Here is a 19,138-nt window from a genome sequence, read left to right on the forward strand (position 1 = left end):
GATTTAAAAACTTTAAAACCAGAGTAGGCCATTTTACCAACAGTAAATGTTTTTGCAGGCTTAATTAACTGTACCTTTGTATTACAAACTAGCAAGCTCCAATATGATACACTTTGTTTTGTGGTATCAGCATGGTGACACTTGGCTGACCCCTAGTGGTAGGATTATATGCAACCCCCCCATGTACGTGTGTGTGTGTGTGTGTGTGTGTGTGTTCGTTCTCTTATGTACCACAGCATGCATGTAGAGATCAAAGGTCAACTTGCAGGAATTGGTTCTCTCTTTCTACGTCAGTCTCAGAAACGCATACAGCTTAGGCCATAAGGCTGTGCACCCTTCCTGCAACTTTTAAGCAGCAAAAATAGTTCTCTGAATCATAGCTAGTCTAATAGAGCAGACAGCACAAAATTCACATTATTTAAAGTATATAAAGTGGTATATGTTCTAAGTGTAAAATAAGTTGGACCTCAAAAACTTGACATAAGATGAATGAAAAAAATCTCAGCAATCTTTCATATTGATACAAGCTGAAATTCTAGTTTATTAACTTTATCCTACTATTTTACTTTTTTTTTGTAGCTATCAAAGCATTTAAATCAGATGAGGGCATTATATTTATAGCCTGCATATGTCAATAAATTCTCAACAGGATATCCTCTTGGATATCCCTCTCTCTAACCATAAGTTACTAAGTAAATCATTAAAATGTTACACCAGGACAGAGATGCAGCTCTATTAGTATAGTGCTTCTTTGGCACAGAGGAAACCCTGGCACTACAGAAAAAATAGGCACAGTAGTATATGCGGACATCCTGATACTCAGGGTACAGACGCAGGAAGACCGAGGAGCTCGCGGTCATCATTAGCAACACAGAGAGTGTAAAGCCAGCCTGGGCTATCTGAGACCCTGCCTTTAAAAGGAAAACTCCAACTACATACATCTACATTACCTATAATATTTTGGCATTGTAATATTAGAATACTTTCTACTCACAGAAGTATATCTGTAAATCTGATTCAACAATGTTGAACGCTAAGAAAGATTTTTGACAAACACCACCAAACTATCCTTCATAAAATTTTTCCTATTTTTTTCTTTCACAAGAGACATGTTTCTCCACAGCTTCACTGTTTCCTAATTTTCATTTTTTGCAAAACATTATGTAAAAATGGCTTAACATAGTTTCTACACTTGAATTTTCTTGTGAGATTGTCTTATAGTCCTTTTATGCCAATTTATGCCATTTTCTTTTGAATTATTAATTTTAGTTTTATCATTGAAGTATTATTCTAGAATCATGAACATTTAAAATTCTGATTTGAAAGAAGCTTAAAACATACTTTTTCAGTCAAGAAAGATTTCAGAATGAGACAGAATGTTCTCTATACAAATGAATATGGCATTCTAAAATTTCACTATTTTCCCTTTTAAAATAGATTCCTTTAAGCTAACAAATCCCTTTATAAATATAATAATACTTCTATTTTAATATAAAATAGAAAGCATGTTTTTTTTTTAACTCAGTTTTTTTTTCCTAAAAACTATGGGAAAGATAAATTTTCAAGTCAGTCAGCCAATGTCTTCTTGGAGTATAGTAAACAGTGACACACTCAACAACCAAATGCTCCCCCAAATGGTCTTCAAATAGGCTAATGAACTGAGATCTTAAAACAAGAAATAACAAACCAGTTAATAGTTTTTACAATAAAAACGTCCGAGCCTTTAAGGCTGGCTCAAATGTTTCTTTCTTCACGTGCATGTACTTTTTAGAGCACTGAACCAGCAGACCTGGGGAAACTGAACATTTGCATTGTTGTTTTTCTTTATTGTTTGTCTGGGTGAAAATTTCAACATATACTAGTCTACCAAATGTTTAGCATTGCACTATTTTTATGTTCATATTTGAAAAAAACCTTGAAGCTCACATATATTTTTTTGCTTGAAACAAGGTCTTAATACTTAGTTAGCAGCTGGGCGGTGGTGGTGCATGCCTGTAATCCCAGCACTCTGGGAGGCAGAGGCAGGCAGATTTCTGAGTTCCAGGCCAGCCTGGTCTACAGAGTGAGTTCCAGGACAGCCAAGGCTATACAGAGAAACCCTGTCTCGAAAAAACCAAATCCAAAAACAAAAACAAAAACAAAAAAACCAAAACCAACCTTAGTTAGCCCTAGCTAGCCTATAATAAACCATCCCACCCCGGCCTTGAGCTTGCATCGCCCCTCACACCTCCTCCTCCTGAATGCTAGGATATAAGAGCCACCACACTCAGCTAACCTTTAATTTTAAGTGAAAATAAAACAAAAACAAAGAGTATTGTTTGCTAACTCCATTATTCAACTGTTCACAAGAGCAACATAGAAAACATCTTTATGTAAAATCAACAAAGACACCAATGATACAGCATTTAATAAAATATAGAAAGCATTTCCTTATCAACAATGCAAAGGCCAATCTGTACCTTCAAAATTATTCCCAAGCCCAATCACATTATTCCCAAACCTGGACAAACAGGTAAAGTACATGTGTTTACATAAAACATTTTAATAAGCAAGAACAGGTAGTTCTATGCTTATTCATTAAATATGATAGTTTTCATAGACATCTCAGGATAGCCATTCCCTGAAATCTCAGTAAGGAAAGGCAGTTGAAATTGAGTCAAGTTCAGCTCAGGTATATGTAAGGACATCAAGTTTGTATGCCTTTTGTGGTATGATCTGAGACCCAAATGACTATGCTTTATCCAAAACTAACTTGGATTCTGAGGAACTATAATTACTGTGCCTCATCCAGGCCCTTTTCTTTCTCTGAGACGGGGTTTTGCTGTGCAACACAGGCTGGCCTCAAATTCACAATCATCCTGCCTCAACCATGTAGCACAGGTACAGAAGATACCTGTGCTCTGACATTAATTGTATATATGGCATTACGTTTACATTAATGTTCTTATCTAGTACAAAGAAACTAATCTACATTAAAAAAATGATATAGAAGAAAATGTACAATTTTTCCATCAGCTCCAAGATTGGAGGAATACACATTTCCCCCCCAGTATATTTCATTTAAAATGTATGAGTATGTATGTGGACATATATCAGTGTCACGGCTGCAGTCCTCGCTCGCTGTTTCAGGATGGGGAGGGCTAGATGGGTGGCAGTGACAGAAGACTCATATCCTTTTTATTCCATATCCTTCTTAATCCTAAGCTCTGACATCTTTACTTACTGAAAAATACCTTTTGTTATTCTTTTACTTTTAAAATAATTTGCTAGCACCACCTAATACTAATTCATCTGTTTACAAGATGACACACTCTGTTACAGCTGAAAAGTAAACTGTAAACCAGCAAGTGTACCAGCTTCCTAAGTACCTTTACCAATGACACGCTTTTTATTAGACAGCTAGGATTGAAGCGCTGATTAGATACAACTGCATATATTATTCAGTAATTTTAAGTATAAATAAAATGATAAACATCCAAAGTTATATTGACCTAAGCCATCTGAAATTCAAACTTTGGTACACTCAAAGTATAAAGAGCCTGACTTTACAAGCTACTTTCAGAAAGGAAAATACTATGAATTTTCAGGAATACTTAGACCTTAAAGAAGCCATTATCCAGCTCTTTATTGAGCAAAACATTAGTGACTTTAAGAGACTAAAAACTAGAAACTTAAAAACAAGTAATATCCCCATAGAAGTAATAATGTTCATAAAGATTCATAAAACTTAGATCAATTATAAAAACTATAAAAAGCTAATACAAGAAATTAGCTCATTATTCTAATAGCTATGGAATCCTTCATGAACTGCCACTGTTAAAAATCTTAGATGGCACAGTGTAGCACAATGGTAAGGCCCGCATATAACAAGGACACAGATAACTTGCAGTAGCACTGCTGGCTGATCACAAGAGCCTGTAAGAATGGCAATTTGCACTATTCTGATTTAAAGTCTTCAAAATGATTTTTAATGAAGATTACTTCCTATGTTTCAGAGAAGAATAAAAAACAATTTGTTGTCTTCTCAATATATCATGGGTAGAAGGCAAGGCTTACCCTATTTTTTTTTTTTTTTGGTTTTGTGTGTGTGTGTGTGTGTGTGTGTTTCTAATCTTTTTTTTGGGGGGGGGGATTTTTTTTTGGATTTGGTTTTTTTGAGACAGGGTTTCTCTGTGTAGCCTTGGCTGTCCTGGAACTCACTCTGTAGACCAGGCTGGCCTCGAACTCAGAAATCCACCTGCCTCTGCCTCTGCCTCACAGAATGCTGGGATTACAGGTGTGCGTCACCACCGCCCAGCTGGCAAGGCTTAGTCTTAGCAAAAGAAAACTAGCAACTCTCCCTTACAATGAATGAGTAAAGAAATCCCAAACAAAATGTTAGCAAATCTAACTCAACAATATTCTTAGAAAATTATTTACCATAACCAAATGTGATCTACCCTAAAGAAGGCATGGGTGATTTAACACAAGGAAATGAGATTCTAATAAAACAGGATAGAGGGAAGACCTCAACACAGTTGTCTCAATAAAATCAAAAGGTAATATCCAACATCCTTTCAAAGAACAGTGGAAAACATTCAACAAGAAAAGGGGAATTAAGAAAACCCCAGAGGGGGCTGAAGAGATGGCTCAGCAATTAAGAGCTCTGACTACTCTTCCTGAGGTCCTGAGTTCAATTCCCAACAACCACATGGTGGCTCACAGCCATATGTAATGGGATCTAATGCCCTCTTCTGGTGTGTCTGAAGGCAGCTACCATGTATACAGTGTACTCATCATATATATAAAATAAATAAATAAAATCTTAAAAGAGAAACCCCACAGTTAACATTACAACCAGAGGTGAAAAGAGAAAGCTTACCCCTAAGAATAAAAATAAGGAATGAAGGCATTCAAGTTGGAAAGGAAGAAATTAAAACTTTTTGTATGAAATGATCTGGAAATTCCCCCCAAAATAATCTATAAGAAAGATAGATCCTATTTTGAAAGTACAGCCCAAAATGTCCACGTCATAAGCATATACATCATGACTTTCACTGCATTTATTCTCCTGAAACATGACACAGTGGGGAAGTAGATGAGCAAGAGCCATGTTTGACATATATGCCATAATGCAACAAACCATTATGTAGTACGCTAACTCAAAATATAGAAAGGACAGATGGTACCTTGGATTAAAAAAAAAACAAAACAAATTGTGATAGCTTAGATAATTAACACACACACACACAGCAAGTTAGTCAAGCATTTTATGTTAAAAGTTTACTCTGCTTTTTTACCATCATGGAGCCAAAAGCAAAGGAAGCTGCCACCCCTCCCAAAGCTGAAGCCAAAGTGAAGAAGACCTTGAAGCTAATGCTGCAAGGTGTCCACAGCCACAAAAAGGAAAACCACAAGTCACCCACCTTCAGGTGGCCCCAAGACCTTGTAGTTCTAATTCCCTCGAAAGAGTAGCACCACTATGCTATCATCTAATTCCCCAACCAGTGAACCAGCCAAGAAGAAGACAGAGGACAACACGCTTGTGTTCACTGTGGATGTCAAAGTCAGCAAGCACCAGACCAAACAGGCCATGAAGAAACTCTATGACATCGATGAGGCCAAAGTCAATATCCTGATAAGGCCTAACGGAGAGAAGGCTCATGTTCACTCGGCTCCTGATTATTAAGCTTTGGATTTTGCGACATGATTGTGATCATCTAAACACAGTCCAGATGGCTAATTCTAAATATACACTTTGTTTCACCTTAAAAAAAAAAGTTGACTCAGCCATAAAAAATTATGCTCCTAGCTTTTGCTGATGTCCTATGTCCACAGCAGTTGATTTACTATTGGAGACGTAATTATTTTATGCAAGACATCAGTAACTACTCACTGTTGCAAAATTTTTCCTACTACTCTGTCTCAGGAAAATGCTGAAGTCACTGTATATGAAATAGAAGATAAAATGCAGACAAAACTTTATAATCCAGTTCACTTTCTAGAAAGAGACATTTCCACATTACTATATTTCGTGATGCAAAGTTTATAGAAAATTTTCTTAAGACATTGTATAAAGCAATAAATACTTATAAGTATTTCAGAAATGAAAAACGAATTCTTTACTCTGCCCTCTATATTAGTGTTCTAACAGAAAAAGCAAAACATAATTTATTTTTGAATAACTTATTTACTCTTATCTTCACTATTTGTTTTTGGCTTTGTTGTTGTTGCTGCATAAAATGTTGAACCAAAACAAAACTATTAATGCAAAAACTCAAGAAAATAAAAGAAGTTAAAAAAAAAAAAAAACCTGAAACAACACAAATGTCAGGATTATTAGGGAGGGACTTTTAAAAAAAATCACCGAAAACTGTGCAGAGCTAAGACATGGCAGCACCTGGCCATGGTCCTAGCACTCTAGAGGTCGACCTAGGCAGGATTTTAAGTTCAAGGCCAGCATGAGAGGTCTCATGAGCTACAGTGAGACCTTGCTTCAGAAAACCATAAAGTTCAGCACGGAACGGCAGAGACAGATCCTGTACAAGCCAGGAGCCAGCACTGCGGATGAGTGTGTGTCAGAGCAGAATGCTCAAAGTAACAATGAACAGACCGCATGTATTTGGGGTCCTAGGTTGCATTCCATATCACAAGCAATCAAATCCTTGGAGAAATAACCAAACCTCACAGGAATCTACAACATGGGTCTTAAATACTTTATATTTTTCAGCAAAAAAAGAAATCCCCAAGGATGGAAGAATTTAAACAACAGAATTAAAGCAATAGTAACTTAAGATTATAATTCACTGAATAAAATAGGAACTGTTAAGTCCCCAAAATAAATGGCTACAAAGAAGACGGAAGCAGGGCCCCTTTATTAAAAAGCCGCCTGCAAACTTCGAAGGTGACAAAGGCCACACCTTCCAGGCGTCACAGCACAAACTGAGGATATACCATCAATTCCAGAACTGTGCTCAAGGGTCAAGTTCCTGAATCTGCTAACTGAAAGTGGGCAGATTTATTCTCCAGAATAAACTCTGTGCCTGTGTGGTGGAACACACCTTTAAGTCCAGAGTGGAACACACCTTTAAGTCCAGACTCAGGAGGCAAAGGCAGGTGGAGCTCTGTGCTCAGGTCAACCTGGTCCACACAGTGAGTTCCAGACCACCCATGGCTACACAGTGAGACCCTAAAATCTAAAGCTGTGAAGTATTAAGCTGTGACTCTCAAACAGCTTTACAATAATTCTGAATGTGTGGTGTTAGAAATCCACATGCTGGAGGAGGAAAGGAGAAGGTGGGAATGACGTCTAGGGAATGATGTTGTAAAATGCCAAAACTTCATGAATGTTGATAAAGAAGCATAATTTTGAAGTTACTTCAAATTAAAAGTTCAAAAGAGAGAATAAGAGACAAAGATACTGACAGTCCTCAAAGGATACACCCAAACTCAGGACTTGTGAACACATGGGGACCTATGGATCCCAGGGGTCTAAGACAAAACTCACTGGGCTTATGAGTATGGGGAAAAACTCAATTTTATTTTATTATTTAAAAAAGTATACTTTAAATTTTGAGTATAGACTTATTTTTATGTGTCTGTTTGTGGGAATGTGCACATGTGACTGTAGATGCCCACAGAGTCCAGAAAGGGTACCGGGTCCCCTGGAGCTGGAATTTTACAGGTAACATGAGCTTAATAGTATTTGGCTAGAAACTGAACTCGGGTCCTCTGCAGGAGCAGTAGGAACATTTTCTAACTACTGAGGCTTCTTTCTAGTTCCAAATAGATTCTAACAGCAATAATCTTTAATTAATACATACTCTCAATTCCAAAAATGTAGGCAATAAGCAATAGTAGGTTTAGGAATATCCGTGACTTTATCCTCAAATAGAATCATATTTTTATGAAAATAATGTACAAAGTATTCAGCATTTTTATAAGATAGTACTTATACCCACTGCCAGGCTATATTTAATCAATACATTGCAAAAAAAAAAAAAAGAGTATGTAATAGCACAGTATTTGTTTTAATTACAATATAAATTACTTTTTGTTGTTTGTTTATGTGTGTGTTGAGTGTCTTACTGCGGTTTCCCACCTCAATTTCCGAGAGAGACCGGGAGCACTGAGAGCCTGGCTGTCTAAGCAGATACTGGGGTGCAAACACGGGCCCTCTGGTATCACAGCAAGCATCACCCAGCATCCGCAAGTCTGCTTTTAAAGATTTCAGTATCTTTACTTCATAGTAAATGGCTGTTTGCAGCCCTATGTGCTTCATTGTGTTCATTTACAGATGTAAGTCTGAAAGGCTTTCAAATGCCCGAGGGTACTGTGGTCAAAAGGTTAGTTGCTTCTCTAGGTGTAGATGCCTCATTTCTTTTAAGTATCTCACAATGAGGTAAAATAAAACCTATCATTATCATTTTATTATAAAAGCAATTTATAATGCCGTGAGTATTGTTGACTATAAATACTTACTCTAAGAGTTTCAAATTTCTCGTATTTACCAGGGCAAATGCTAGTGAACATAAAAACTTCAATCTCACACAACTGAAGCATCCAGTAACAAATACACCACTCACATACATAAACACACGGGCACAGAGCGACTATGAAAATGAATCACAAGGTGAAATGCTGCAGCTAAATGATTACATCTTACAGAAAGTGATTAAAAATGCAGTAGTGGTTACCATCTCTCTTTTGGAAAATTTTTGATAATCTCTTTAATGATTGGCTTATAGCAGGCGTCCCTTTCTGCTTTCCCGGTCTCACTCCAGTCTCTTACGAACTGTTTCAGTGTAGATTTTAACTTATCCATGTCAAACGTAGATGCGGGCATAATCTTTCCATTGGCCTGTTTAAAAGGGGGAAAAAAAGAGTTATTTTCTTAGAATCAGTTTGAATACAGGTAAATGAGCATGCTAAGACACAGGTGGGTCAATGGTAGTCATTAGCCCCTCACCTAAGTAGGAGCTCAAGTGCAGCTTGAGGTCTGACATAAGAAAGCTTGGTGCTCTCTCTTCTACCCTCACTAGTCCTTACTGGGGCTGGACCAAGACGGAGCTACTGTGGAGACATGCACCCCACCCTTCAAGAGAGGTAAGAAAGCCCGTCCAGTTCACTGATGGGTAGCATGAACGACTCACATCAGACTGGCTAAAATCTACCATGTGGATACAGACAGCCTTCAGTTATTACTATTAGTCACTTGAGATTTAAGAAAAGAAATTTTAAGGGCAAGATGAATATCAACAAATATAAGATACTGAAAAAGAAACCAGGGAAATATTAGTTAATATTATATATATATATATATATATATATATATATGTATGTATGTATGTATATGTATATGTATGTATATGTATATATATATTATAATATTCTATATATTAGTTAATATTATATATTATATATATATTAATATAGCTAGTAAAGTCTTTTCAGAAATTTAAGTCCCCTATATAATAGAGCATCTAAAATACCATGTGAAAGTATCCACAATTACCTAAGTATGAAAACAAACAGTGTTCACCCTGAACATAGGGTGCTCACAGAACACCCATTCTCTCAGTGGAGTGGATGACCTGCGCAAGAGCTGGACCATAACCCTAACATTGAAAGAGACAGAACTGATTTCACATACGTCTTCTCCATATTCTTTATTTTCAAACATATGTATGCAATCATTCACAATGGTCAGCAGTATTTCCTGATTATGGTCAATGCATTTCCGGATCTTGTCCAGGTGAAGAGGAAACTGAGGAAGCAGTTTCTGCTGGTTATCTGGAAGTGATCGAAACTGTCTCTCTGTTCTGTTCACTCGTTCATGCATGCTGGTGCTAAAACAGAAAAGGTGTTTTATTTTAATTGGCAAAAGTAATTCTCTCAGCAGAGGCCAGCCTCATTAAGACTGCCAACTTACATAGCTGTTATTCTGTAGTTGAGTGCACAGCACCCTTGTTTCCTGCCCTGGGTTGGGTGAAGGAAAGACTGATTATGCTTTTACTTTATGAGGAATACTTCTCAGAGTAATCGACAACAACAAAATGGTATAGAATGAACTAGAGCAGACATGTACACTAATAAGGACACATCAAAGATTAATTTATAATTATTTTAGTAATTTCAATTTTCAAGTTGAAAAACATTTTGGGCAAAACCTAATCATGGTGTAGCTACACCATCAAGTAGCATCAGTAGCTGCTGTAAAAGTTAAAATGGCCTAGATTTAATCCCCAGAATCAAAACAGTAAAAATACAGAATACACAGTATGTTTTGAAGCTAACTAAAAGCTGGCCAAGTTGAATTTTGAAAAATATAAATTATATATTACAAAAGTATTAAGCAATTGAAAAAATTAAAATTCCATAGGGTTTCAAATGTAATATTCACAATTTACATTCCAAAGGTTTTCTAACTTAAATGGTTGCTTTGAGGGTTGCTTATTTATGAAGTAAAAAGGAAAGCCTCATTTTTAAAAGTTAAATGTCATTTTATATCAACAAAATTGGCAAAAACCTATAATCCAACTAGGTCAAATATTTGTGAATTATGGAAAAAATTAGAACACTTACATGCTAACTGTGAATCCAGAAATGAATACTACCATTTTGCAAATTAACAGCATCCTTAGTAAAACTTATGTTTATCAGCCCTATGACCTAGAAATTATACTCCTACACAAACTCAAGAAACACAAGCTGCCTTCACCACAGCATTGTCAAATAACAAACATAAAACCCCACAAACAGGAAGCCTATTATCAGTGGTCACGGTGAAGAAATTATACTGAGGAATGCAGATAAATAAACAAAGCATGGCTACAACTTTAAAAGATAAAATCAAGAACAAATATTCCTTTTTTAAAAAAAGATTTATTTATTTATTATATTAAATACACTACAGCTATCTTCAGACACTCCAGAAGAGGGCATCAGATCTTGTTATGGATGGTTGTGAGCCACCATGTGGCTGCTGGGATTTGAACTCAGGACCTTTGGAAGAGGAGGTGGTGTTCTTAACCTCTGAGCCATCTCTCCAGCCCCACAAATATTTCTTAAAAATAGCACATTAAAGTACAGATGAAATCCAAATTCACCTTATATAACACTAAACAACACACTGTTTAGGAACCAAGCCAGTGTGCAAGGAAAGTCATACCCTCTCTGGGGAAAAGGGAGGTAGGTGTGTGTGTGTGTGTGTGTGTGTACATGTGTGTATGTGAGCATGTGAGTGTGTTTATATACATGTGAATACACATGTATGTCAGTATGTGTGTATCTGGGCGTGTGCGCAGACTATGGAAACTGGGTGGTGGGCTCGCAGGAATTCACTGCATCCTTCTTTACATTCTCTATACACAAATAAAACAAGTACTTCTTTAAAATGAAAAAGTAAAATCCTGAGGAGTACCGAAGCACAGAAGCTCGTGCTGCACATCCACGCCACAGTCCTGTTTCCAAAAGCAAGTGCCGTACTGTGGGAGGGAGGCCCCAAGTCTGGTGGAGGAGGACACCTAGGCAGGGGTTCACTGACACTGCCTTTTTACATTTACGATAGTAGGCCCGTTCTCAAGTCAGAAATACTGTAATCTAGCTTGTTACTACTACTATATGATCCCTTTTACACCCAAAGTGTCTTGATAAAACAAGGTAAAAATAATACAGTGATCATGGAAATATGTGCTGGAATTTAATAAACATCACGCATGTACACAACAGGGACTGGTGAACCATCTCCACAAAGCCTACAAGGCAGGCACCATAGTCCCCTGTTCATGCTACCAACCTTCACTGGATATGGAAAACTTAGCAAACATAATCAGTACTCGCTAGATATGAAGTTCTTTTCCTTAAAAAAATAAAAATAAAAATCTACGTACAAAAGGCTTGTTTCCTAGCTGGCGGTACTTTCTAGGGAGGCTCTAGAAACTCTATGAGGTAGCTGGAGGTGACAGGCCCTGGATTTGGGCGCAGGGGCGGGGCAGATGATGACACTGTGGGGCATCTTGTCCAGAGCCTTACTCTCTCCGCTTGCTGACTGCCAGACCAGCTGCACTGCTCAGTCATCTTTCCTCCGGCAGACTGAAACCTTTGAAACTGTGAGTCGAAATACATTTGCCCTCCCTTGAATTGTTTACACTGGAGTTTATCAGCATGACAAGGAGTCTGACTAATATAGCATTCAAAAATATAGCAGGCATACCTACTTCTTACATATTAACACGTTCACATAAAAATACAAACAAATGTAGAAAAGTAAAAATACTCAGGGGAAGAGCTATAGCCATCCACCTTCTAGAAGGAACTACTGCTAACTTTTTACCAGGTACTCATCTTGTTGAAGACGAATTCCCTCATGACTGAACGTACAAATCTGGGTTATATGCAGGTACGGGACATAAAGTGATACTTTTTATGTACAAAGAGGGATGATCAAAGCAAGTTAACCCATCACTTCACATACTTATCAGTGTCTTCAGTCAAACACTGGATCCTCTGACCAACACGTACTCACACGGCTTCACCCCTTCCCTCCCATCTGTTGGCTAACTACCATTCTGCTCTTATGACTGTTTAGATGCCACACATAACAACAGGAGGTCCTTCTGTGCATAGGCTGCTTTCATGTAACAGCTACTCATGTGGTACACATAATAGCAGATCTCTTGGAAATGGTTAGGAATATACACCAGGCCACATTTATGTCCTACTGAGGGAGAATCTGCCTTTTAGCTAAGATTTAAGCTATACCAGTCTGAGAAACATTTATAATTCCTTGTCCTTCTCAAAAGAATTTTTGTCAGACTGGATAAATGCTCTCAAAAAAAAAAATGAATAAAATGATTGTTAACATTCTACTTTATGCAACCAAAATTTACTAAGACATTTCCTAACTGAAGGGCATTGAGTAGTGCACTTTTTTGCATTCACAATCTGTTTGTACTTGCTATGGTTTGAAAGTAGCCACAAAAATGTACGTTAAAATTTAATCCTTATTGTGAGGTATAAAGTGGGTAGAAATGTAAGTCTACTATGGTATCTGCAGGCAGGACTTTCAGGAAATAACTAAAGTTGGCTGGTACCTGAAGGGCAGTACCCTAACCTGATGGGATTGTGGCTTTGGGGAAAATAAAAATGGAAGGAGGCCCAAGTCCTCTACCACGTGATGTCTTACACTGCCTCAGGGTCCATGGACCTTCTCCACCTGCAAGACTTCACTAAACCGGCTCCACAGCCTTCAACTTCCCACCCTTAACACCATGAACCAAACAGAGCCTGTTTTCCTTACAAATAAATGACTTAATTTTGGGGATTCACTGGTGGCAAGAGATGATTGAGGGTATATTTTAGAAAAAAGGTGAGAGGGATATAAAATTTCAAAAGTAGTATTATTAGGCTTGGAGGGATAAATATAAAGTGATTTTTGGAAGGATTTTTTATAAAATCAACTTATATATAGTTCTATAGTTTCCTTTATAAAGCTAGGCAAACAGCAGAGTGGCAACAGTATAAAGTTCACTGTGAGCAGCTAGGCAATTGTTGTTCACTATACCTCAAACAAATTTTTAGGAACATGCATCCCCCTTCCTAAATAGCTAACACTCACATCAGAGAGTTAATATCTCCAAGTGATTTTTCTCATCCCCACAGTATACAAGCCCCAAGCCCCATTATGGTTAAAAAGCACCAGAGAGGTGCTACCTAGGAATATGGCTGTAGATGCATGCTGCCTTCACCTAAGGTCTCCCAACCCTCTCCTGCCCTACTAGTAGTTCTTCTGGGTACAACTTCATTCTTTATCATTTTCAAATCCCCACATTTCAATAAGAACAAACAAACAAAAAAACAATGCTAGGCAGGCTTTTGCTTTTGTGGCTGCCGGGAGTTGAGCTAGTTAAGCTGTATTTACTGATGCAACTGACTGGTTGGTAGCTAGATGAAAGGAAGCACATTCCCTAACCCCAGTGATCTAGTAGTCTTCAAAGCTGCCAGAAACAAGACACAATGGGGGGGGGGGGGAGTAGGGGGCTAGAAAGATGGCTCAGCAGTTAAGAGCACTGACTGCTCTTCCAGAGGTCCTGAGTTCAAATCCCAGAAGCCACATGTGGCTCACAACCACCTGTAATGGGATCTGATGCCCTCTTCTGGTTTGTCTGAGGAGAGCAATGGTGTACTTTGTATTTTTAAAATAAATCTTTTTTTTAAAAAAAAACAGGCACACTGGGTTTGGGCGGAGTGTGGTACAGCACATGCTTAAGTGCAAACTCTAGAACCACACCAAGTGTTAGAAAAGACAACAAACTAACAAAAGATTGTGGGGGGTGGGCATCTGACCAGAACTGAAAGCAGAGTCTCTTACTTGCCATACTCTGAGCTAACTTTACTATTACAGCAGGTTTAAGCTCTGGCCCACTTGCTGTGGGAGCATTTGCAGACTCCTTGTAGAGCAGCCGTCCAAGCCCTTCGCTTATACTATGCTCATGTGTGTGGAGGTGAACATCTATAAAGACCTCATTGGCCAAGAACTTTATCCTTGGAGAAAGAAACTCGGATGGTACCTTACTTTTAAAGGATGTCTTTGGTACTCTCAGGAGCCAAAGGCATTTCTTTACTTTTGACCTTTAAGTCTTCAGTTCACTGTAACATTTAGTGGTAAAAGTACGTACGCCCTCTAAAATGTGCTAGGAGTCCAGAACAGAGCGGCCAGACTTTCATCTTATGATGAAAGGACTTCTGTGGCACAGTAGCAACAGGTGGTAGGAGCACTTTAAATGTGCTACTGAGACTCTACCTTTTAGTTAATTAATGTTTAAACCTATCCACCCGTGACTAGTGACTGCAGTATAGACAGTCACTATACTGCAGATTATCAAAAATGCTGGAAAGCAACATAATACTTGCCATATATGTGACACTGCTCTTCCAAAGATTTGGGACGTTTCTCACAGACACTGTATAGGTAAGGAAAAATTTCAATGAAAAGTTCCGTTCCCAAACTGAACATTCAACTGGGAGAGAGATGAAAGCACCGGGAACCATGTCACAACTAGAAAATGCACACACTAAGACCAGGTCAAAGGTCCTCTCCCCTAGGCCAACAGCCCACCCAATAATTAATAACAAACACCGACCTTGGGTTCCAATATATTTAAACTGAATATAATTACATATGTTTAACCAAGCCTACTATATGCCAAGGTGTTTCCCAGAAATCGATGCTTTTCCATAGTAAAATATGGTACTATCAGAAAATACCCTCTACCTCTGAGTTCAATGAGGAAATTATTTCTTCGAAGTCTTTGATCCAAGGAACAGTGTGTGAGCCTAGAACTAGAAAACACCTGTCGTACCTGCCAGTCTGCAACGATCAGATCCGAAATAACTATTCAGTTCAGAAGAGTAACAAAGTAAAGTAACCACTGGCCAAAACAGAACCGGGCTGTACCGGAGTGTCCTTTTTTGCAACTATGTTTTATTTTAAAAATAGAGCTTCAACAGCATTGCCAAACTCAGTGCCATAAAAGTAAGGCTCATCCCCGCTATTGATGGAGGTCTCGCCTGGGCAAAAAGAGTTACATATATACACAGCTGTAATACAAATAGCACCTGAGTACCATCTAGGTTGGTTTGATCCGCACCAGGGGTTATGCCTGTTTCTCTGGGTTCAGAACATAGTGGACTGTGTCGCTTACGGATATAAATATACTATCCTTGCCTAAAACCCCAGGCGCACGAAGACGCTATCAGACCTGCACTTAGGCATTCTGACTAGGCTATCTGAACACCCATCTAGACGAAATGTTGAACTTGGGAAAGCTGTGTTACGAATGGAGAGCATACTGAAGGGTCCTACAACCATGCCTAGCCCACGAAAGGAATTCCATACTTACTCGCAGACTACAAGAACATAAAGCCGGCTCCGGTGCCTGCTCTCTTTTCCTTACCAAGCTGCACATTTTGGAATTCCGGGATCCCGTCTACCCGCCACCATCCGGTTAGAGCCACTCAGCAGCACCGTTCAGTTCTCTACAAAAGTGCACGCTCGTCCCGGCGGCTCCGAGTGAGGTGGGCAGCAGTCCCATAGGACCGACCGCAGGCAGGAGACCATGGGCACCGCGAACCAGCCACGAGGCGGGCCCCGAGACTGCGGCGGGCGCGCCTTACCCGTAGTAGCGGAACGCGTTGATGACCTTCCAGAAGTGCTCACGCTCCAGCCGCTCCTCGTCCTCGGTGGTGCCGCGTGCGGGGGGCCCGGCAGGCGCGGCCGAGCCCAAACGCCCGGCGGAGAACTGCACCTCCACTTCCTCGCTTCGCCCGCCGTCCTGGGCCGGCTGAGACGCGGGCGGAGCGCGCCGTCTTCGCTGCATCGCCGCCGCGGCCCACGGCGTGACCCGCCTGCGCTTCACGGCTCCCGAGTGCGTGGTGGCGGACGGCCGGGCCTCCTCTAGACGGCGCCCGCCTCGGCCAAGGCCCCCGCTCGCGGCACGCCCCGCCCCCGCCGCCCTCAGGCCTCCATTCGCGCTACGCTCCGCCAGGGTTTCCGGACCCGCGCACGCGCCGACAACGAGGCTAAGGCCGCAGCCGCCCGCGCTCATTCGCTGCCCGGCTTCCGCTACGACGCGCTGACGTCCGAATACGCTTGGAGGGCGGGGCCTAGGGCCGGCTGGAGGAGGAGCTTTTTGCTGGGGGCGGGACTTGAGCGGCAAGCACCATTAAGCCGGTGGGAGGGGCTACGAATCTGACTGGCCGGCTGGAGTAGGGCGGGCTCTGAGGCAGGACAGGAAGGGCAAGAGAAAGTAAAAGTAGGTTTCCATGAATTGACTTTGACTGTTTTAACTTTAGAAACTCAAAAAGGGAAGTTCTAACGTTAGCCTTTTAAACTCGTTTTCTAAGTAGATTCCCTTTAAGCACCCGTGAAGGCGCAATTAGAGTGCTCCGGGGAAGAGGGGTGGTGACCAACGGAAAAGTCCAAGTTGCCAAAATCAGAAAAGAGTCATCCCATCAGCTGGGAGATGAACCAGAATCAGTGTTTCCAGTCAAATCTTCAAAAAACTGAGAAGCAAGCCCTGAAGGTTTGTGAGCTGGTCGCTTGTCTTGCAAATTCACTCCACAATGATGTCAGAGGCCTCCTAGCTCATGCTGTCATGGCTATGTGAATAGTTACTGGCAGCATCTTCATCGCTTGTGATGTAGAACTGTAACAGAGACCCAGATCTTAGAAGGCCCTGAGACCTTAGCACAACTGACTCTATGAAGAAAGTACTAATAAGGCTGTAAAATTCAACACATAGACAGCACCACCTGTCAAACTAAAACAAAGGTTGAATCCAGGGCCAGAGAGATGGCTCAGCAGATAAGAGCACTAACTGCTCTTCCAAAGGTCATGAGTTCAAATCCCAACACCCACATGGTGACTCACAACCATCCCCTAAAGAGATCTGACACCCTCTTCTGGTGTCTGAAAACAGCTACAATGTACTTACATATAATACATAAATCTTAAAAAAAAAAGTCTGAAAGTTCTGGGAAAGTCTCTAAACATGCCAACCTTGCTTTTTAGCTTGTGGTGTTCTGCTTCTGGCTGTTTTTGCTAACTTTAGTGTGTCAACCCAGAACATAGCTTTGTGTATAAAGGTCATCCTGCAAGAGGCTCAATGCTACACTGGAATCTGGAACACCCAGTGCAGTCAATGGCTGCCTGATCGAGCTTACTGTTGGCTTAAACCCATGTCTGAGCAGTCGTCTCTGGTGGACACTCCACAACAGAAAAATAGGCAACAGACATTAGTGTGAACTTCATCAGTTCCACACCTACAAACACTGCTCCGAGTCCTTGCTTCTTGCCAGTGCCTGTCTCCCCAAATAAGGTGAATAAGGTCTTCTCAACAATGGCCCTGTCACTTGGTATCTGGTCATTTAACTGGCTATCGTGTCCCAAGAAGTAGAGCTGCCAGCAGGCATTGCCCATCTGGACACCAGTCTGGATACAGACTCACTCTGTGGCAACAGAGGAATGAAAGAATGGTGTTCCAGTGTATACTCTCTCCCTCTCCCTCCATCCCTCCCTCTCTCTCTCTCTCTCTCTCTCTCTCTCTCTCTCTCTCTCTCTCTCTCTCGGTGTGTGTGTGTGTGTATGTGTGTGAGAAGAATCTCATTCACTATGAAGTCCTGGCCGGCCTAAAACCCAGAGATACGGCTGGACAGTAATGGCTCTCACCTCTAATCCCAGCATTCTCAGGAGGCAAACAGATCTCTGTACGTTCAAGGCCAGCATAGTCTACAGAGCTAGTTCCAGGATAGCCAAGACTACACAAAGAAATCCTGTTCTGAAAAACCAAACAAAAAACAAACTACAAAAAATTCAGAGATCCACCTGCTCCTGTCTCCTAAATGCTGGAATTAAAGACTTGTGCCACACCCTTCCTTCCCTCAGTGTATTTCTTAAGACTCACAAAGTACCATGGCTCAAACACCTAGTGAAGAAAGTAAAGGAGTACAAATATAATTTCTTTATCCTTGTTCCTAGTCACCCACACTTCATATCCAGACACAATCCACCCCACTTTTCCTGTTCCTCCAGAGTTTCTATCGAATTCCCATTTTTCTCAAACACTGATGTTTAGAAATTGCATGTAAATCCTTAAAATTTTAGCCATTACTAGGTCTGTTTATACCTAGCAGACCTACACACCTACAAATATCATAATATGACACAGGCCAGAATAGTCTAATTGACACGGTCCAGAATGTCATGGGTAACAACAATCACTTATCCAGTTTTTAACATCCTTGGGAATATAGCAAACATTTTGAAATTCTTTATGGAAAGAATTGCCGCACCCTGTTAACAATGCAGCGTTTAAGGATCTGTCTTGTTAAGGCGTTCACGTGGAAACACAGCAGTTACTTGCACGTGGCTAGCATGAGGCCAGAGCAGCAAGCTCCTGGCTCTGTCCTACCTCGTCCAGATGCACACCTACAACACCTCCTACAGACTCTGACTGTGCTTACATTAGATTATGATGGAATCTGACACTTACCATTTGCATTTTTTCAAATAGTTCCCCCCCCCCATTTTATTGCCTCAAAGCTTTATTTCCTTTATCAAGTAAAGGAAGAGATTCAGCTGAATGATTTTCCTGCCCTG

At 40.2% G+C, this 19,138-nt stretch overlaps 1 protein-coding gene and 1 pseudogene across 1 annotated transcript in view; one reads left to right on the plus strand and one right to left on the minus strand.

Annotated features, from left to right (window-relative positions):
• The window catches only part of Carnmt1 (carnosine N-methyltransferase 1), a 32,533-nt gene extending 15,967 nt beyond the window's left edge, over nucleotides 1-16,566 (minus strand). Inside the window, exons 1-3 of the mRNA XM_052188534.1 lie at nucleotides 16,156-16,566; nucleotides 9,632-9,827; nucleotides 8,676-8,839 (exon numbers count right to left, since the gene is read on the minus strand). Coding sequence (XP_052044494.1) covers nucleotides 8,676-8,839; nucleotides 9,632-9,827; nucleotides 16,156-16,358 — 563 coding nt within the window. The 5' untranslated portion in view covers nucleotides 16,359-16,566. The remainder of the gene's footprint in view (nucleotides 1-8,675; nucleotides 8,840-9,631; nucleotides 9,828-16,155) is intronic.
• On the plus strand, nucleotides 5,284-5,689 carry LOC127684527 (60S ribosomal protein L23a-like; annotated as a pseudogene).
• Nucleotides 16,567-19,138: the final 2,572 nt, after the last annotated feature.

The sequence above is a fragment of the Apodemus sylvaticus genome, chromosome 1 (genome assembly GCF_947179515.1).
Source record: "Apodemus sylvaticus chromosome 1, mApoSyl1.1, whole genome shotgun sequence".
In the NCBI taxonomy this organism is placed as follows: Eukaryota; Metazoa; Chordata; class Mammalia; order Rodentia; family Muridae; genus Apodemus; species Apodemus sylvaticus.